This window comes from Somniosus microcephalus, chromosome 6 (genome assembly GCF_052327205.1).
Source record: "Somniosus microcephalus isolate GS21.2 chromosome 6, FLI_Smic_1.0, whole genome shotgun sequence".
Classification (NCBI taxonomy): Eukaryota; Metazoa; Chordata; class Chondrichthyes; order Squaliformes; family Somniosidae; genus Somniosus; species Somniosus microcephalus.
Window position 1 is genome coordinate 10548637 of NC_140992.1, and position 18302 is coordinate 10566938.

An 18302-nucleotide genomic window follows, 5' to 3' on the forward strand; every position below is an offset into this window, starting at 1 on the left:
TGGAGTTCAGAAGAATGAGAGGCGATCTTATTGAAACATATAAGATTGTGAAGGGGCTTGATCGGGTAGATGCGGTGAGGATGTTCCCAATGATGGGTGAAACTAGAACTAGGGGGCATAATCTTAGAATAAGGGGCTGCTCTTTCAAAACTGAGATGAGGAGAAACTTCTTCACTCAGAGGGTGGTAGGTTTGTGGAATTTGCTGCCCCAGAAAGCTGTGGAAGCTACATCATTAAATAAATTTAAAACAGAAATAGATGGTTTCCTAGAAGTAAAGGGAATTAAGGGTTACGGGGAGCGGGCAGGAAATTGGACATGAGTCTAGGTTCGGAATGGTCACGGCCCTGTGGGTAGTGGAGTGGGCCCAGGGACCGTGTAGCTTGGTTCTGCTCCTACTGTGTTCTAATTCTGTTAGATTTCAGGAGATGGTTTTATTCCTGTTCCTGGCTGGGGTGGAGATCGCCTTTACAGAAGGTAAGTACTGTAGAAAATATAGGGACAGAGTGATCTCCTGGAAGAATTTCGATCGCCTAGATGGGTCGGAGAGGAATTTCCCAGATTTTTTTCTCCCAAATTGGCCATTGGGTCTTTATCTGGTTTTTCGCCTCTCCCGGGAGATCACATGGGTTCGGGTGGATGCAGAGTGATAGAAGATTTGAGGTTAGGATCAGATCAGCCATGATCTTATTGAATGGTGGAGCAGGCTCGAGGGGCCGATTGGCCTACTCCTGCTCCTATTTCTTATGTTCTTATGTTTCCCCCTGGCCGGGGAGTCTAGAACCAGGGGTCACAGTCTCAGAATAAGGGGTCGGCCATTTAGGACTGAGATGAGAAATTTCTTCACTCAGAGGGTGGTGAGTCTTTGGAATTTTCTACCCCAGAGGGCCGTGGAGGCTCAGTCGTTGAGTATATTCAAGACAGATCAATAGATTTTTGCATATTAAGGGAATCAAGGATAGTTCAGGAAAGTGGAGATGAGGTAGAAGATCAGCCATGATATTATTGAATGGCAGAGCAGGCTTGAGGGGCTGAATGGCCGACTCCTGCTCCTAATTCTTATGTCCTAGTGCTGTAAGAATCTATGATAACATCTCCGGAAAGTTCAGAGGTTACACTGACTGTCGCAACAAGGGGCAAAACGAAATTAAAGACTTTCATTTCTACAGCATCTTTCATCACCTCAGGACGTCCCAAAGCGCTTTACAGCCAATCAAGTACTTTTTGAGGTGTGGTCACTGTTGTAACGTGGGAAACGCGGCAGCCAATTTGCGCACAGCAAGATCCCACAAACAGCAAATACATAAATGACCAGATAATCTGTTTATTTAGGCGTTGGTTGAGGGATAAATGTTGGTCAGGACATCGGGATTATTAATAGTGGCTGTGGGGTATTTTGCGTCCACAGGCATTTTGAGGGCAAGCGGGGCTTCGATTTAACGTTTCATCCGAAAGACAGGCACCTCGGAGAGCGCGGGAATGGCGCCTCGGAGAGCGCGGCACTGGCGCCTCGGAGAGCGCGGCACTGGCGCCTCGGAGAGCGCGGCACTGGCGCCTCGGAGAGCGCGGCACTGGCGCCTCGGAGAGCGCGGCACTGGCGCCTCGGAGAGCGCGGCACTGGCGCCTCGGAGAGCGCGGCACTGGCGCCTCGGAGAGCGCGGCACTGGCGCCTCGGAGAGCGCGGCACTGGCGCCTCGGAGAGCGCGGCACGGGCACCTCGGAGAGCGCGGCACGGGCACCTCGGAGAGCGCAGTACTGACACTGTGGAGTGTCGGCCTACATCACGTGCTCGAGTCCTTCTGACTCCGAGGCGCGAGCGCTACCCAATTGTATGTTTTAATTCAAGTAATTATTTTCGGTTCAGTCGTTGTAACAGAAGCAAAGCCGTCTCATCCTAGTTAGTTCGCTGGTTTGCGGATTACAGCGGGCTGGTTGTCCTAGGCCTCCAGGTTACTGTGGCTCATGGCCCGGCCATTAGCATTGTCTGTTGACGCGTGCTGTCCTCTTTCTTCCTTGTCTTGGGGCTGGGCTGCATCCAGTGCTCTGTAGCCTGGCTGAGCGTCCTCCTTCCTGTAGGACATCCGCGTGAGCACGGCAACGAAAAACATCTCTATAATTAGGAGCTGGTTGTTCATGACTGCGAAGGAATATAAAGTTCTGGAATTACTATCTGGGGAAGGGGGAGGGGGGTGGAGGAACAGCGTAGCGTTGAAGACGATTAAGAACAGGAGGAGGCCATTTAGCCCCTCATGCCTGTTCCGCCATTCAATGGCTGATCTGTATCTCAACCCCATTTATCCGCCTTGGTTCCATATCCCTTAATGGCCTTACCCAACAAAAGTCTTATCGATCTCAGTTCTGAAATTTTCAATTGACCCGAAGCCTCAATAGCTCTTTGGGGGACTCAGACTGGGTCTCAATGGGGAGAGGCTACGATTGGCTTGGTAACCCCTGGGTTGGGGGGTGGGGATGGGAATCAGCCAGTGTTTGCTCTTCTGAATGTTCTCCATGGGGAAAGGTTGGGGAGTTTGCTTGTGTCGATGTTCAACGAGGACAGGAGTGGTCCTGGCTGTGAGGTTCCCCCCCATAGTTGAATAGCATTCCCAACTGTCCAGCGTGACGCACGAAGAATGGCCACATGGAAGGGGACGGACCATTAACTGTGGAACCGTAGGCCAACGCGAGTCAGCAATTAAGGGAGATGGAGGAGGGGGGGCGGTGGTGGTGGAGGAATAAAAGAATTCTCTAGAGAGCCATCGTAAAAAAAAAATGTATTCTGGGGATGTGGGTGTCACTGGCAAGGCCGGCATTTATTGCCTAATCCTAGTTCCCCTGAGAAGGTGGCGGTGGGCCTTCTACTTGAACCACTAATAGCTGGTTTGATACAACGGAGTGGATTGCGAGGCCACTTCAGAGGGGCGGTTAAGAGTCAACCATGTTGGTGTGGGACTAGAGTCACATATAGGCCCAGACCGGGTAAGGACGGCAGGTTTCCTTCCCTAAAGGGCATTAGTGAACCAGTTGGCATTTTACAACAATCCGACAGCTTCACGGTCACTTTTACTGAGACCAGCTTTTTATTTCCTTCGAATTCTGAAACTGCCGAGGTGGGATTTGAACTACTCCTTCTCTGGATTACTGCACCAGTAATATAACCACAACTGCAAGGGTTATTGGTGCTGGGAGGAGGGGTTATTGGGGAATGAAGGTGATGTTTGCCAGAATTATGAGTGTGCAGGAAGCTCTCACACAACAACAACCTGTATTTATATAGCGCCTTTAACATAGTAAAACGTCCCAAGGCGCTTCACAGGAGCAATTATCAAACAAAGTTTGACACTGAGCCACATAAGGAGATATTAGGTCAGGTGACCAAAAGCTTGGTCAAAGAGGTAGGTTTTAAGGAGCATCTTAAAGAAGGAGAGAGAGGCGGAGAGGTTTAGGGAGGGAATTCCAGAGCTTAAAGCAGCCGAAGGCACGGCCGCCAATGGTGGAGCGATGGAAATCGGGGATGCGCAAGAGGCCAGAATTGGAGGAGCGCAGAGATCTCGGAGGGTTGTAAGGCTGGAAGAGGTTACAGAAATAGGGAGGCGAGGAGGCCACGGAGGGATTTGAAAACCAGGATGAGAATTTTAAAATGGAGGAGTTGCTGAACTGGGAGCCAATGTGGGTCAGCGAGCACAGGGGGAGTGATGGGTGAACGGGACTCGGTGCGAGTTAGGACACGGGTAGCGGAGCTTTGGATGACCTCATGTTTATGTCGGGTGGAAGATGTGATTCCGGCCATGAGAGCACTGAACACCCCCCCCACTCCACCTCCCACCCCCTGTTCTTTTGGGTAGTTGTGGCGTTACGTACGTTGGCCTCTGGTCCTTGCGGAGTAAGGAGGAGCACAGCCGATGTGCCCGGCACCAGCCAACGTTCCAATGATGGAATACTGCAGTGAGGACAGGATCAGAATCACCTGGAAAATGGAAGAAAGGTAAAGAGTGTGAGGAAAGGTTCGGGAAGTACAGTGGGTTCCTGAGACGTCGATTGGAAAGAGCAGATGGGTTTTGGTTGAGGGGTAACTATTGGTCCAGGACACCAGGGGAGAACTCCCCTGCTCTTCTTCAAGAGGGCAGATGGCGTCTTGATTTAACTTCTCATCCGAAAGACGGTACCTCCAACAGTGCAGCACTCCCTCAGTCCTGGGACTTGAACCCATGACCTCTCTGACTCTGAAGCGAGAGTGCGACACACTGAGCCATGACTGACACCGAGTAGTTTCCTGTCCACAGAAGCAGGGCACTCGGCCCAGCTGGTCCGTGCCGGTGTTTCTGCTCCACACGAGCCTCCTCCCACCCCTCTTCATCTCACCCTATCAGCATATCTTTCTATTCCATTCTCCCTCATATTTATCTAGCTTCCCCTTAAATGCATCTATACTATTCACCTCAACCACTCCCTGTGGTAGCGAGTTCCACTTTTTAACCACTCTGGATAAAACATTTTCTCCTGAATTCCTTATTGGATTTATTAGTGACTATCTTATATTTATGGCCCTAGTTTTGGACTATGCACAGTGCTCCAAGTGTGGTCTAACTAAGGTTCTATACAAGTTTAACATCACTTCTCTGCTTTTCAATTCTATCCCTCGAGAAATGAGCCGCAATACTTGGTTTGCTTTTTTTTATGGCCTTATTAACCTGCGTTGATACTTTGTGATTTGTGTATCTGTACCCCTAGAATCTCTCTACCCCATCCTATCAAAATGCACCACCTCACACTTATCTATAGTGAAATTAATTTGCCAATTACACACCCATTCTGCAAGTTTATTAATGGCTTCCTGTATTTTGTCGCTGTCATCCTCTGTATTAACTACACCCCCCAATTTGGTGTCATCTGCAAATTTTGAAATTGTACTTCTGATTCCCGAGTCCAAATCGTTTTTGTAAATGGTGAGCAATGGTGGTCCCAGCACCGATCCCTGTGCAACGCCACTTCCCACCATTTGTCAATCTGAGTAACTACCTTTAACCCCTACTCTCTGTTCTGTAGCCAGCTCGCTCTCCATTCTGCTACTTGCCCCTGACTCCACATGTTCTGCCCTTAGTCATGAGGCACCTTATCAAAGACCTTTTGGAAATCTAAATATATTACATCTATTACATTACCCTTGTCTACCTTTTCTGTTACTTCTTCGAAGAATTCAATGAGGTCGGTCAAGCGTGACCTTCCCTTTAGGAATCTGTGCTGAATTCTTTATTATATTTTCAGTTTATAGATGTTTTCTATTACATCTTTGAATAAGGATTCCATTATCTTTCCTACTACCGACATTAAGCTAATTGGTCTATAGTTCCCTGGGCTTATTTATTCTCCATTTCTAAATATAGGAATCACATTAGCTGCCTGTCAGTCCTCTGGCACTATTCCCTTTTATATATCACTGCCTCTGCTATCTCTTCCCTATCTTCTTTTAATATGCGTGGATGCAAGGGTTTTATCCTCTCCGAGTTTGATCAGTTTATCAATTATCTCTGTCCTTTCTGTCTTAAATGTCTTGATATCTTTTTGACAGAAGGCTGGAAACTATAGACCGGTTAGCCTAACATCTGTGGTAGGTAAAATCTTGGAGTCCATTATTAAGGAGACAGTAACAGGACATTTGGATAATCATAATTTAATAGGACAAAGTCAGCATGGTTTTATGAAGGGGAAGTCATGTTTGACAAATTTGCTGGAGTTCTTTGAGGAAGTAACGTATAGGGTGGATAAAGGGCAACCAGTGGACGTAGTGTATTTAGACTTCCAAAAGGCATTTGACAAGGTGCCACACAAAAGATTATTGCTTAAGATAAAAAATCACGGGATTGGGGGTAATATTCTGGCATGGATAGAGGGTTGGCTATCTAACAGAAGGCAGAGAGTTGGGATAAATGGTTCATTCTCAGGCTGGCAATCAGTAACTAGTGGTGTTCCGCAGGGGTCAGTGCTGGGTCCCCAACTCTTTACAATCTATATTAACGATTTGGAGCAGGGGACCGAGTGTAACATATCAAAGTTTGCAGATGATACTAAGATGGGAGGGAAAGTAGTGAGTGAGGAGGACATAAAAAACCTGCAAGGGGACATCGACAGGCTAAGTAAGTGGGCAGAGATTTGGCAGATGGAATACAATACTGGAAAGTGTGAGGTTATGCACTTTGGCAGGAAACATCGCAGAGCAAGTTATTATCTTAATGGCAAGAAACTGGAAAGTACTGAAGTACAAAGGGATCTGGGGGTCCTGGTGCACGAAACTCAAAAGGTTAGTATGCAGGTGCAGCGAGTGATTAAGAAGGCCAATGGAATGTTGGCTTTCATTGCTAGGGGGATAGAATATAAAAATAGGGAGGTATTGCTTCAGTTGTACAAGGTATTGGTGAGACCGCACCTGGAATACTGCGTACAATTTTGGTGTCCATACTTAAGAAAGGACATACTTGCTCTCGAGTCAGTACAAAGAAGATTCACTCGGTTAATCCCAGGGATGAGGGGATGGACATATGAGGAGAGGTTGAGTAGATTGGGACTCTACTCATTGGAGTTCAGAAGAATGAGAGGCGATCTTATTGAAACATATAAGATTGTGAAGGGGTTGGATCGGGTGGATGCGGGGAGGATGTTCCCGATGATGGGTGAAACTAGAACTAGGGGGCATAGTCTTAGAATAAGGGGCTGCTTTTTCAAAACTGAGATGAGGAGGAACTACTTCACTCAGAGGGTGGTAGGTCCATGGAATATACTGCCCCAAAAAGCTGTAGAAGCTACATCATTACATAAATTTAAAACAGGAAATAGACAGTTTCCTAGAAGTAAAGGGAATTATGGGTTATGGGGAGCGGGCAGGAATTTGGACATGAGTCTAGGTTCGGATCAGACATGGCCCTGTGGGTAGTGGAGCGGGCCCAGGGGCCGTGTAGCCTGATCCTGCTCCTATTTTGTGTGTCTAATTCTGTTAGCTTCAGGAGATGGTTCTGTGATAGTGGATTGGCGGTTAGGATCAGATCAGCCATGATCTTATTGAATGGCGGAGCAGGCTCGAGGGGCTGATTGGCCTACTCCTGCTCCTATTTCTTATGTTCTTATGATCTCTTCCTCTACTGACATGTCCACCATGTTAGTCTCCTTGGTAAACACTGAGGCAAAGTAATTATTCAATATTTCTGCCATTTCGCCATCATTACCTGTGAGTTTATCATGCGTATCCCTTAGTGGCCCTATCCCTATCCTAGATTTTCTTTTGTTATTTATGTGTCTGTAGAATACATTAATATTTTTTAGATTCCATGGTAATGTAATTTCGTAATTCCTCTTTGATTTCCTAATTTTTTTTCGACTTCTTTCCTAATCTCTTCATATTCCCTCTCGCCATCCTCTCCTTTATTGTCCATGTACTCAGTGTATGCCTTTTTCTTTAGTTTCAATATTTCCCTTATCTCTTTATTCATCCATGGTGTGTCATTATTGAGTAGTTTGTTGCTTTTTTTCTTGGAATATATTTCTCCTGAACTCTATTGATCACCATTTCAAATATTTTCCACTGCTGTTTTATCTCCTTGTCAATTACTTTGGTCTTTGTCTTATCTATGTCTTTCTCAATCATTATTTTAAACCTTATTATGTTGTGATCACAAGTGCCTAGATGCTCCCCCTGCACTTACTTCTCTTGTCTGCTGTGTTTCATTTCCCATTACTAGATCCAGCAGTGATTCTTCTCTTGTTGGACTTCTTGCGTACTAACATAACCCTAACTGCAAGGGTTATTGATACTGGGAGGGGGGGTTATTAGGGAATGAAGGTGAAGTTTGCCAGAATTATGAGTGTGCAGGAAGCTCTCACATAACAACAACTTGCATTTATATAGCACCTTTAATGTAGTAAAACGTCCCAAGGTGCTTCACAGGAGCGATTATCAAACAACATTTGACACCGAGCCACGTATGGAGATATTGGGACAGGTGACCAAAAGATTGGTCAAAGAGGTAGGTTTTAAGGAGCATCTTAAAGGAGGAGAGAGAGGCGGAGAGGTTTAGGGAGGGAATTCCAGAGCTTAGGGCCCAGGCAGCTGAAGGCACAGCTGCCAATGGTGGAGCGATGGAAATCAGGGATGCACAAGAGGCCAGAATTGGAGGTGTGCAGAGATCTCGGAGGGTTGTCAGGCTGGAGGAGGTTACAGAGATAGAGGGGGGCAAGGCCACGGAAGGATTTGAAAACCAGGATGAGAATTTTAAAATGGCGGCGCTGCTGGTCCGAGAGCCAATGTAGGTCAGCGAGCACAGAGGGTGATGGGTGAACGGGACTTGGTGCAAGTTAGGACACGGGCAGCTTCCCTTCATTAGCTGAGGCATAGAATATAAGAGCAGGGAGGTTATGATGGAGCTGTACAAAACGCTAGTTAGGCCACAGCTGGAATACTGTGTGCAGTTCTGGTCGCCACACTATAGGAGGGATGTGATTGCATTAGAGAGGGTGCAGAGGAGATTCACCAGGATGTTACCTGGGCTGGAGCGCTTTAACTATGAAGAGAGACTGGACAGGCTGGGGTTGTTTTCCTTAGAGCAGAAAAGGCTGAGGGGGGGACCTGATTGAGGTGAACAAAATTATGAGGGGCATAGATAGGGTAGATAGAAAGGAACTTTCCCCCTTAGTAGAGGAGTCAATAACCAGGGGGCATAGTTTCAAGGTAAGGGGCAGGAGGTTTAGAGGGGATTTGAGGAAAAACTTTTTCACCCAGAGGGTGGTTGGAATCTGGAACTCACTGCCTGAAAGGGTGGTAGAGGCAGGAACCCTCACAACATTCAAGAAGCATTTAGATGAGCACTTGAAATGCCATAGCATACAAGGCTACGGACCAAGTGCTGGAATATGGGATTAGAATAGACAGGGCTTGATGGCTGGTGCAGACATGATGGGCCGAAGGGCCTCTTTCTGTGCTGTATAACTCGATGACTCTCCACTTACCTGGATGAGTGCAGCTCCAACAACACTCAAGAAACTCGACACCATCCAGGACAAAACAGCCCGCTTGATTGGCACCCCATCCACCACCTTAAACATTCACTCCCTCCACTATCGGCGTACTGTGGCTGCAGTGTGCACCATCTACAAGATGCACTGCAGCAACTCGCCAAGGCTTCTTCGGCAGCACCTCCTAAACCCGCGACCTCTTCCACCTAGAAGGACAAGGGCAGCAGGCGCATGGGAACACCACCACCTCCAAGTTCACCTCCAAGTCACACAACTAGCGATGGGCAATAACTGCCGGTCTTGCCAGCGACGCCCACATCCCGTGAATGAATATAATTTTTTTTTAAACCCTCATTCCTTACCATGGTCTGAACTTTACTCCCACATCCTATTTCTTTCATCTGTTATTTCCCCCAGATCCCCCGCCGTAGGACCGTTGCACGCACAGAGCTTTGGGGCTGTGACTCACTCACCTGAAAGAGCGTGAACTTAGCCGTCAGGTTCTGATCGGCCAAAAGCAGTTTAGAGTGTCGGAACAGGATATTCACCGGCCAAAGCCCGACGATTGTGGACACTCCCAGGAACAGGTTCATCCATAGGAAAATGCTTGTGACCGATAACTGAGGCAGCATGGCAAAATGGAGAGAAACAAGAAAAGTATCAGAGCTGGCTCGCAGAATTTCAAGTGCGGATTTGATCTGCTTAGAATTAAACCTGGCCTAAATGTAGGAAGACAGGAGACTTTCGATCACTGGTGTGCTCGGTCACTGGATGGCTGGTGGAGGATATGGATAACAAATCCATTTGCTGCAGTAGGGGGCGCTCTTCTCAAGTTGGGACAGTGTAGAGGGAGCTTTACTCTGTATCTAACCCGTGCTGTACCTGCCCTGGGAGTGTTTGATGGGACAGTGTAGAGGGAGCTTCACTCTGTATCTAACCCGTGCTGTACCTGCCCTGGGAGTGTTTGATGGGACGGTGTAGAGGGAGCTTTACTCTGTATCTAACCCGTGCTGTACCTGCCCTGGGAGTGTTTGATGGGACAGTGTAGAGGGTGCTTTACTCTGTATCTAACCCGTGCTGTACCTGCCCTGGGAGTGTTTGATGGGACAGTGTAGAGGGAGCTTTACTCTGTATCTAACCCATGCTGTACCTGCCCTGGGAGTGTTTGATGGGACAGTGTAGAGGGAGCTTTACTCTGTACCTAACCGGTGCTGTACCTGCCCTGGGAGTGTTTGATGGGACAGTGTAGAGGGAGCTTTACTCTGTACCTAACCCGTGCTGTACCTGCCCTGGGAGTGTTTGATGGGACGGTGTAGAGGGAGCTTTACTCTGTATCTAACCCGTGCTGTACCTGCCCTGGGAGTGTTTGATGGGACAGTGTAGAGGGAGCTTTACTCTGTATCTAACCTGTGCTGTACCTGCCCTGGGAGTGTTTGATGGGACAGTGTAGAGGGAGCTTTACTCTGTATCTAACCCGTGCTGTACCTGCCCTGGGAATGTTTGATGGGACAGTGTAGAGGGAGCTTTACTCTGTATCTAACCCATGCTGTACCTGCCCTGGGAGTGTTTGATGGGACAGTGTAGAGGGAGCTTTACTCTGTATCTAACCCGTGCTGTACCTGCCCTGGGAGTGTTTGATGGGACAGTGTAGAGGGAGCTTTACTCTGTATCTAACCCATGCTGTACCTGCCCTGGGAGTGTTTGATGGGACAGTGTAGAGGGAGCTTTACTCTGTATCTAACCCGTGCTGTACCTGCCCTGGGAGTGTTTGATGGGACAGTGTAGAGGCAGCTTTACTCTGTACCTGCCCTGGGAGTGTTTGATGGGACAGTGTAGAGGGAGCTTTACTCTGTATCTAACCCGTGCTGTACCTGCCCTGGGAACGTTTGACGGGACAGTGTAGAGGGAGCTTTACTCTGTATCTAACCCGTGCTGTACCTGCCCTGGGAGTGTTTGATGGGACAGTGTAGAGGGAGCTTTACTCTGTATCTGACCCGTGCTGTACCTGCCCTGGGAGTGTTTGATGGGACAGTGTAGAGGGAGCTTTACTCTCTATCTAACCCGTGCTGTACCTGCCCTGGGACTATCCATTCTCCAGCACTGATATACTAGCACCCTAATAAACACCAAACTAAGAAAAATGTTGTAATAAATACTAATTTTTGGCTTTATCATTAACTTTCTAGTTCAGCACAGTTCTGGTTAAATGTCAGTTGGCGACAGGTGATGTGAATGTTGACTCGCCTCGTCTCCAGCACCTCTCTCTCTCTCTCTCACTCTCTGCCTCACCGTGTCTGCTCTCTCCAGCACCTCTCTCTCTCACTCTCTGCCTCTCTCTCTCTCTCTCACTCTCTGCCTCACTCTCTCTCTCTCTGCCTCGTCCTGTCTGCTCTCCAGCCCCTCTCTCTCTTTCTCTCTCTGCCTCACCCTGTCTGCTCTCTCCAGTCTCTCTCTCTCTCACTCTCTGCCTCACTCAATTCAATTCAAATCGCTTTATTGGCATGACAAGGTACATCTTATGTTGCCAAAACATCGAAAAAACATTTATGGTTGAACACATAAACGCAGATCTATCCATACAGTGTATAAACAGATATATCCCTGAGTGTATAAATATACATTCAAATAATTTGTATATACTCTATTCTTAGATTTAATGGTTGTCCCTCTGTTTATGGCAAGCTGTAACATAGTTTGCCACTAAGGTTACACTATTTCTCTGTTCCCCTAATAGGTATGGGAGTTTTTGGTCGTCATTCAAATTTTTGAATTCAGGGCATAATTTTGTGAATTTTGGGTAGAAATTCCCCCTTATGCCCTGATATTTTCCACAAGCTGTGAGGAAGTGCATCTCTGTCTCCACCACTCCCTGACTGCAGTGATGAATGGAATATTTCATCACATTCACCCCTTCTATAGATTTAGTCTGTTCGGGGGTTTGATAGTCCTCTGCAACCGACGTGGCTGTTGTGGTGCCGCGGGTGTCGGCTGGGTGTCCCCGGTAGCCTCCTGGGTCTCTGCCGGGGGTGCCGCCGGGGTTGTTGAAGGGGTAGTTGGTGGGGGTGCCGTTGGTCGATGTTCTTCCGGGGGTGATGAAAGAATAGTGGGTGGGTAAGGGTTGCTGTGATCGCCGTCGCTGCTATTGCCGTGGTTGTTGTCGATGCCGGCTGGGGCGACGTCTTTTATGGACACGGTGTCCTCCCTTCCGTCGGCGTGCCGGACATATGCGTATTGGGGGTTGGCGTGGAGTAGGTGTACTGGCTCCACGAGAGGGTCCGTCTTGTGGTCCCTCACATGCCTTCGCACGAGTACCGGACCTGGGGTGGAGAGGTCGGGCAAGATGGCGTCCAAGATGGCCGCTCCCACGGCGCACACGCGGCGGTGGCGGGTTTTCCGGCGGTTGGTTTTCCGGCGGGGTTCCCTCTGCACACCTTCCCGAAGTGCCCCTTCTTACCGCACTTAAAGCAGGTGGTGCCTTTTGCCGGGCACAGGTTTCTGGTGTGCTTTGGCTGCCCGCAGAAGTAGCAGTTGGGTCCTTGACGCGTCGCGGCTGTCGTAGGGCTTCTGGGGGGAGAGCTGGGCCCCGCCGGTGTCGGGCTGCCAGGCGGGGAAGATGCCTTCCAAGATGGCGGCGCCCTCGGCGCACACGTGTCGGCGTGGGCGGCGCGGGCTGAAGAGTAGGCGTCCGAGTTTCTCTGGGCCATCTCCAGGGACCGCGCGGTGTCCGCAGCCTGTTTCAGGTCCAACTCTGTTTTTTCCAGCAGTCTTTGCCGGATGTGAGTGGAGCTGAGGCCTGTGATAAAGGCATCGCGAACAAGCTCGTCGGTGTACACTGCGGCTTTTACATCTCGGCACTTACAGTCCTTGCCAAGCTTTTTCAGGATGCTTAGGAACTTCTCCACCGATTCCCCAGGTCGCTGTGCGCGAGTAGCGAGTAGATGCCTAGCATACACCTCATTCGTAGGCTGCTGGTAATGCACCTTTAAGGTGTTGCAGGCGGCCAGGTACGTATCGGCGTCTTGGATGAGGGGGTAAACCCGGTGGCTTACCCAATTCCGTAGCATTCCGAGTCTCATCTTCGCAGTGTCCGTAGCGTCTTTGACGGCTGCGGAATTGTCCAGGAAGAATTCCATACAGTCAAACCAGTGTCCGAAGCGTGCTGATGCGTCCGGAGCATGTTGATCCAAATCCAAACGTTCGGGTTTCAGGAGTTGATCCATAGTGTTGAAAATTGAGTTAATAAAATTGATGTGCCTCAATTATTCCGAGACTCGAAGTTAGCAGAACAAAAGTAAGGCTTTTATTAACTCAGAACATAACACGTAAAATAGAGAGATGTCTTCCTTCAGGAGGCTGATGCCCGACTGAACTTAGATTACAAAGGAGCCAGGTATGGGCGGAGCCCTGCACACAACCAGTTCCAGCACATTCCAATACATAATACATGAGGACTGGGGGAAGGGAAAAGACACAGAAAGCAGGCAGTTACAAGACACAGAAAACAGGCAGTGATGAATGGAATATATTTCATCACACTCTCTCCAGCCCCTCTCTCTCTCTCTCTCTGCCTCGCCCTGTCTGCTCTCTCCAGCCCCTCTCTCTCTCTCTCTCTCTGCCTCGCCCTGTCTGCTCTCTCCAGCCCCTCTCTCTCTCTCTCTCTCTCTCTCTCTCTGCCTCGCCCTGTCTGCTCTCTCCAGCCCCTCTCTCTCTCTCTCTCTCTCTCTCTCTGCCTCACCCTGTCCGCTCTCTCCAGCCCCCTCTCTCTCTCTCTCTCTCTCTGCCTCGCCCTGTCCGCTCTCTCCAGCCCCTCTCTCTCTCTCTCTCTCTCTCTCTCTCTGCCTCGCCCTGTCCGCTCTCTCCAGCCCCCCTCTCTCTCTCTCTCTCTCTCTCTCTCTGCCTCGCCCTGTCTGCTCTCTCCAGCCCCTCTCTCACTCTCTGCCTCTCTCTCTCTCTCTCTCTCTCTCTCTGCCTCGCCCTGTCTGCTCTCTCCAGCCCCTCTCTCTCTCTCTCTCTCTCTCTGCCTCGCCCTGTCCGCTCTCTCCAGCCCCTCCCTCTCTCTCTCTCTCTCTCTCTCTCTCTCTCTCTGCCTCGCCCTGTCCGCTCTCTCCAGCCCCTCTCTCTCTCTCTCTCTGCTTCGCCCTGTCTGCTCTCTCCAGCCCCTCTCTCTCTCTGCCTCTCTCTCTCTCTCTCTGCCTCGCCCTGTCTGCTTTCTCCAGTCCAGCGATTCTACTTTCTTCCTGGCTGCTTAGAACCTTCCTATTTTGTTCCCTTTAAATTCCAAAGATCCCATCTCGTATGCTGGATGATACCAGAACTTGGAGGTTATAACTATTGGGAAAGACTGAACAGGCTGGGGCTCTTTTCTGTGCAATAGAGAAGGCTGAGAGCTGACCTGATGGAGGTCTTTACGATTATGAAAGCTTTTGATAGGGTAAACCGAGAGAAGATGTTTCCACTTGGCTCTATTTCGAAGAGCAGGGTAGTTCTCCCCAGAGTCCTGGGCCAATATTTATCCCTCAATCAACATCACTAAAAACAGATGATCTGGTCATTATCACATTGCTGTTTGTGGGAGCTTGCTGTGCGCACATTGGCTGCCGCGTTTCCTCCATTACAACAGTGACCACACTTCAAAAAGTATTTCATTGACGTGATGTTGGTTGAGGGATAAATATTGGCCCCAGGACACCGGGGAGAACGCCCCCCTGCTCTTCTTTGAAATAGTGACCGTGCGATCTTTTACGTCCACCCGAGAGAGCAGACGGAACCTCGGTTTAACGTCTCATCCGAAAGTCGGATACAATAATAATAATATCAGGTTTTTATCTCACTCACATCATCCGGATTGTACAGTCCATTCGTCCATAAAACTATTCCCATGAAAAAAAAGACAGGTCGGAGAAAAGCCACTTGGAACGACCCCAGCACAAAAAGCCGAAATTTCCATCTGAACAGATTAAAAGAGAGATTAAACTCATTGGCGACTGTCGGTGATTCACAGCTGTCAAAGAACTGGCACCGAAAGACAACTTGTATTTACACAGCGCCTTTAACGTAGTAAAACGTCCCAAGGTGCTTCTCAGGAGCGATTATCAAACAAAATTTGACACCGCGCCAATGCTGCCTGTAAGCTGTGTGGACGAGAGGCGCTCCAGGGATCCCCCGCAGCGGGTTGCCAGCTTTTGAGTGTAAAAACCACGCATGCCGAGTATCTTGAATGGCCTGCGCTGCCCCTTAATGGGGCCGTGTGATGCCAAAAATAATTACAGGGAACATTACACCGAGCCACATAAGGAGATATCGGGACAGGTGACCAAAAGTTTGGTCAAAGAGGTAGAGTTCTCCAGAGCGTCTTAAAGGAGGAGAGAGAGGCAGAGACCAGTGTTCCCGTTCAGCCACGCAGCGCTCTGGAGGTCCCGCGCAGGCCGCTCACCGGCTTTTAAATGGACAAACCGCGCACGCGCGGAAATTTGAATGGGCTGCGGAGCCCCTTAAAGAGGCAGCGCACACAAAAAAAAATTAGAGGGAACGTTGGTAGAGAGGCGGAGAGGTTTAGGGAGGGAATTCCAGAGCTTAGGGCCTCGGCAGCTGAAGGCACGGCCGCCAATGGTGGAGCGATTAAAATCGGGGATGCGCAAGAGGCCAGAATTGGAGGAACGCAGAGATCGCAGAGGGTTGTGGGGCTGGAGGAGGTTACAGAGATAGGGAGGGGGCGAGGACATAGAGGAATTTGAAAACAAGGATGAGAAATCTAAAATCGAGGCGTTGCCGGACCGGGAGTCAATGTAGGTCAGCGAGCACAAGGGGTGATGGGTGAACGGGACTCGGTGCAAGTTCGGACACGGGGCAGCAGAGTTTTGGATGAGCTGAAGTTTATGGAGGGTCGAAGAGGGGAGGCTGGCCAGGAGAGCAATTATCGATTTATTAATTTATTTAAACGGGAAGTCTGCCATTGTAATTATGTCATGACTCTATGGTTGTCCTTTCAGCCCCTTCATTTACATTGGCCAATAAATTTAACAACGTTGTTAAAGATCAACCTTGCAGCTGCAGTACTGCTGGTGGCCACCTGGCAGTGCTGCTGCTCCAAGTTAAGTGACTGTTCTCAGCAGCGCCGCCAGTAGAGACATGGTGGTACTGCAGAGTGAATGCACAGAAGTTTAATCCTGTTCATTTCCTGCCTCGCTAACTTTTTTGAATAATTCTAAAAACATGTCAACTTAATTCTTCCATAACACCAGGTGAGATCTAATCATGATTGGAAAATCTTTTTTTTTCAAAGAATTAACTAGCAATTCTATAGCACATTGTCGTATTCTCCGGACATTCTCCGGAGTGCTTTGGAACCACAGGAACAGGAGGAGGCCATTCAGCCCCTCGAGCCTGTTCCGCCAGTCAATCAGATCGCGGCTGATCTGAATCGTAACTCCATCCACCCGCCTTGGTTCTGTAACCCTTAATACCCTTAATAACAGAAATATATCAAAAGCAAAATACTGCGGATGTTGGAAATCTGAAATAAAAACAGAAAATGCTGGAAACACTCCGCAGGTCGGGCAGCGTCTGTGGAGAGAGAAACAGAGTTAACGTTTCAGGTCGATGACCTTTCGTCAGAACTGGAAAAAAGCTGGAGATGGAGCAGGTTTTTAAGCAAGTGTAGGGGGTAGGGAAAGGGGGGAGGGGAGGAAAGAACAAAAGGGAAGGTCTGTGATAGGCTGGAAGGGAGGAGAGATTAAATGACAAGAGGGATGGTGGTGCGAGGCAAACGGAGATGGTAACGGGACAAGTAAAGAAACAAAAGATAGGTCTAGATGAAGTGTAAATGGCAGAATGATCGACAGCGGCCATGTGAGAGAAAAAAAATGATAGGTCTGAAACTGTTGAACTCGATGTTGAGTCCAGAAGTCTGTAAAGTGCCGAATCGAAAGATGAGGTGCTGTTCCTCGAGCTTACGTTGAGCTTCCGTGGAACAATGCAAGAGGCCGAGGATGGAGAGGTCCGAGTGGGAGTGAAGCGGAGAATTAAAGTGACAGGCGACCGGAAGCTCGGGGTCCCCCTTACGGACTGAACGGAGGTGTTATGCAAAGCGGTCACCCAATCTGCGTTTGGTCTCCCCAATGTAGAGGAGACCACATCGTGAGCAGCGAACACAGTATACTAAATTGCGAGAAGTACAAGTAAATCGCTGTTTCACCTGGAAGGGGTGTTTGGGGCCCTGGACAGTGGGAAGGGGGGAGGTAAAAGGGCATATGTTGCATCTCCTGTGCTTGCACGGGAAGGTGCCAGGCAAAGGGGAAGGGGTGTTGGGGATGATAGAGGAGTGGACCAGGGTGTCACGGAGGGAGCGGTCCCTTCGGAATGCTGAAAGGGGAGGGGAGGGGAAGATGCGTTTGGTGGTGGGATCACGGTCAAACTCAGTTTTGAAATTTTCAATTGACCTCTACAGCTTTTTGGGGGGGGGGGGGTGGGGAGAGTTCCAGATTTCCACTACCCTTTGTGTGAAGAAGTGCTTCCTGACATCACCCCTAATTTTAAGGTTATGCCCCCTTGTTTGGGACCCTTCCACCAGAGGAAATAATTTCTCCGGAGGGGTGAAATTGGATTTTTGGATCATTAGGAGGAGTGGGTCTAATTGGAGAGCTCTTTCAAAGAGCCGGCATAGGCACGATGGGCTGAATGGCCTCCTGCTGCGCTGTATCATTCGATGATGATTCTGTGATTGACATTATTAAGATGCCCAACTTCCTACATTTCAACAGTGACTACACTTGCAAAGCACCTCATTGGTTGTAAAGCGCTTTGGGACATCCTGAGGTGGTGCGAGGCGCTATAGAAATGCAAGTCTATCTTCCCTCCCTCCCTCCCCACTAACTGGAGATGTTCTGGGTGCAGGGCTCTCACCTGGTCATTCGCATGTGAGGCAGGCAAGGGCAGCAGCAGCAACACGGTCCCGTGCTGACTGCTATCGATTCGGTTTCCAAGTGTTCCAGCAAAGCTTCCTCGCCCTCGTAACCTTCCACAATAACCAGGAACAGCAGGTAATTGCACAGCGCGAAGTACCTGGGAAACGGAGAGAGGGGAGAAAGTCCGGTCAGAGCCTGTGGGTCAAAGGCGGAGTAACTCGAGACCAAACTCTCTGTCCCTCAATCTTTCCCTCATTAAGTCTATGGTCAAGGGTCACAGTGTAGGGTCAAGGGTCACAGTGTAGGGTCAAGGGTCACAGTGTAGGGTCAAGGGACACAGTTTAGGGTCAAGGGTCACAGTGTAGGGTCAAGGGACACAGTTAAGGGTTTAGAGTTAGGCTAAG

At 49.1% G+C, this 18302-nt stretch overlaps 1 protein-coding gene across 1 annotated transcript in view; it reads right to left on the reverse strand.

Annotated features, from left to right (window-relative positions):
• Positions 1–1308: 1308 nt before the first annotated feature.
• Positions 1309–18302, reverse strand: part of LOC147115447 (organic solute transporter subunit alpha-like) — a 57501-nt gene continuing 40507 nt past the window's right edge. Inside the window, exons 5-9 of the mRNA XM_085989710.1 lie at positions 17897–18055; positions 14831–14942; positions 9469–9615; positions 3857–3962; positions 1309–2135 (exon numbers count right to left, since the gene is read on the reverse strand). Of these exons, the coding sequence (XP_085845836.1) occupies positions 1936–2135; positions 3857–3962; positions 9469–9615; positions 14831–14942; positions 17897–18055 (724 nt within the window). The 3' untranslated portion in view covers positions 1309–1935. The remainder of the gene's footprint in view (positions 2136–3856; positions 3963–9468; positions 9616–14830; positions 14943–17896; positions 18056–18302) is intronic.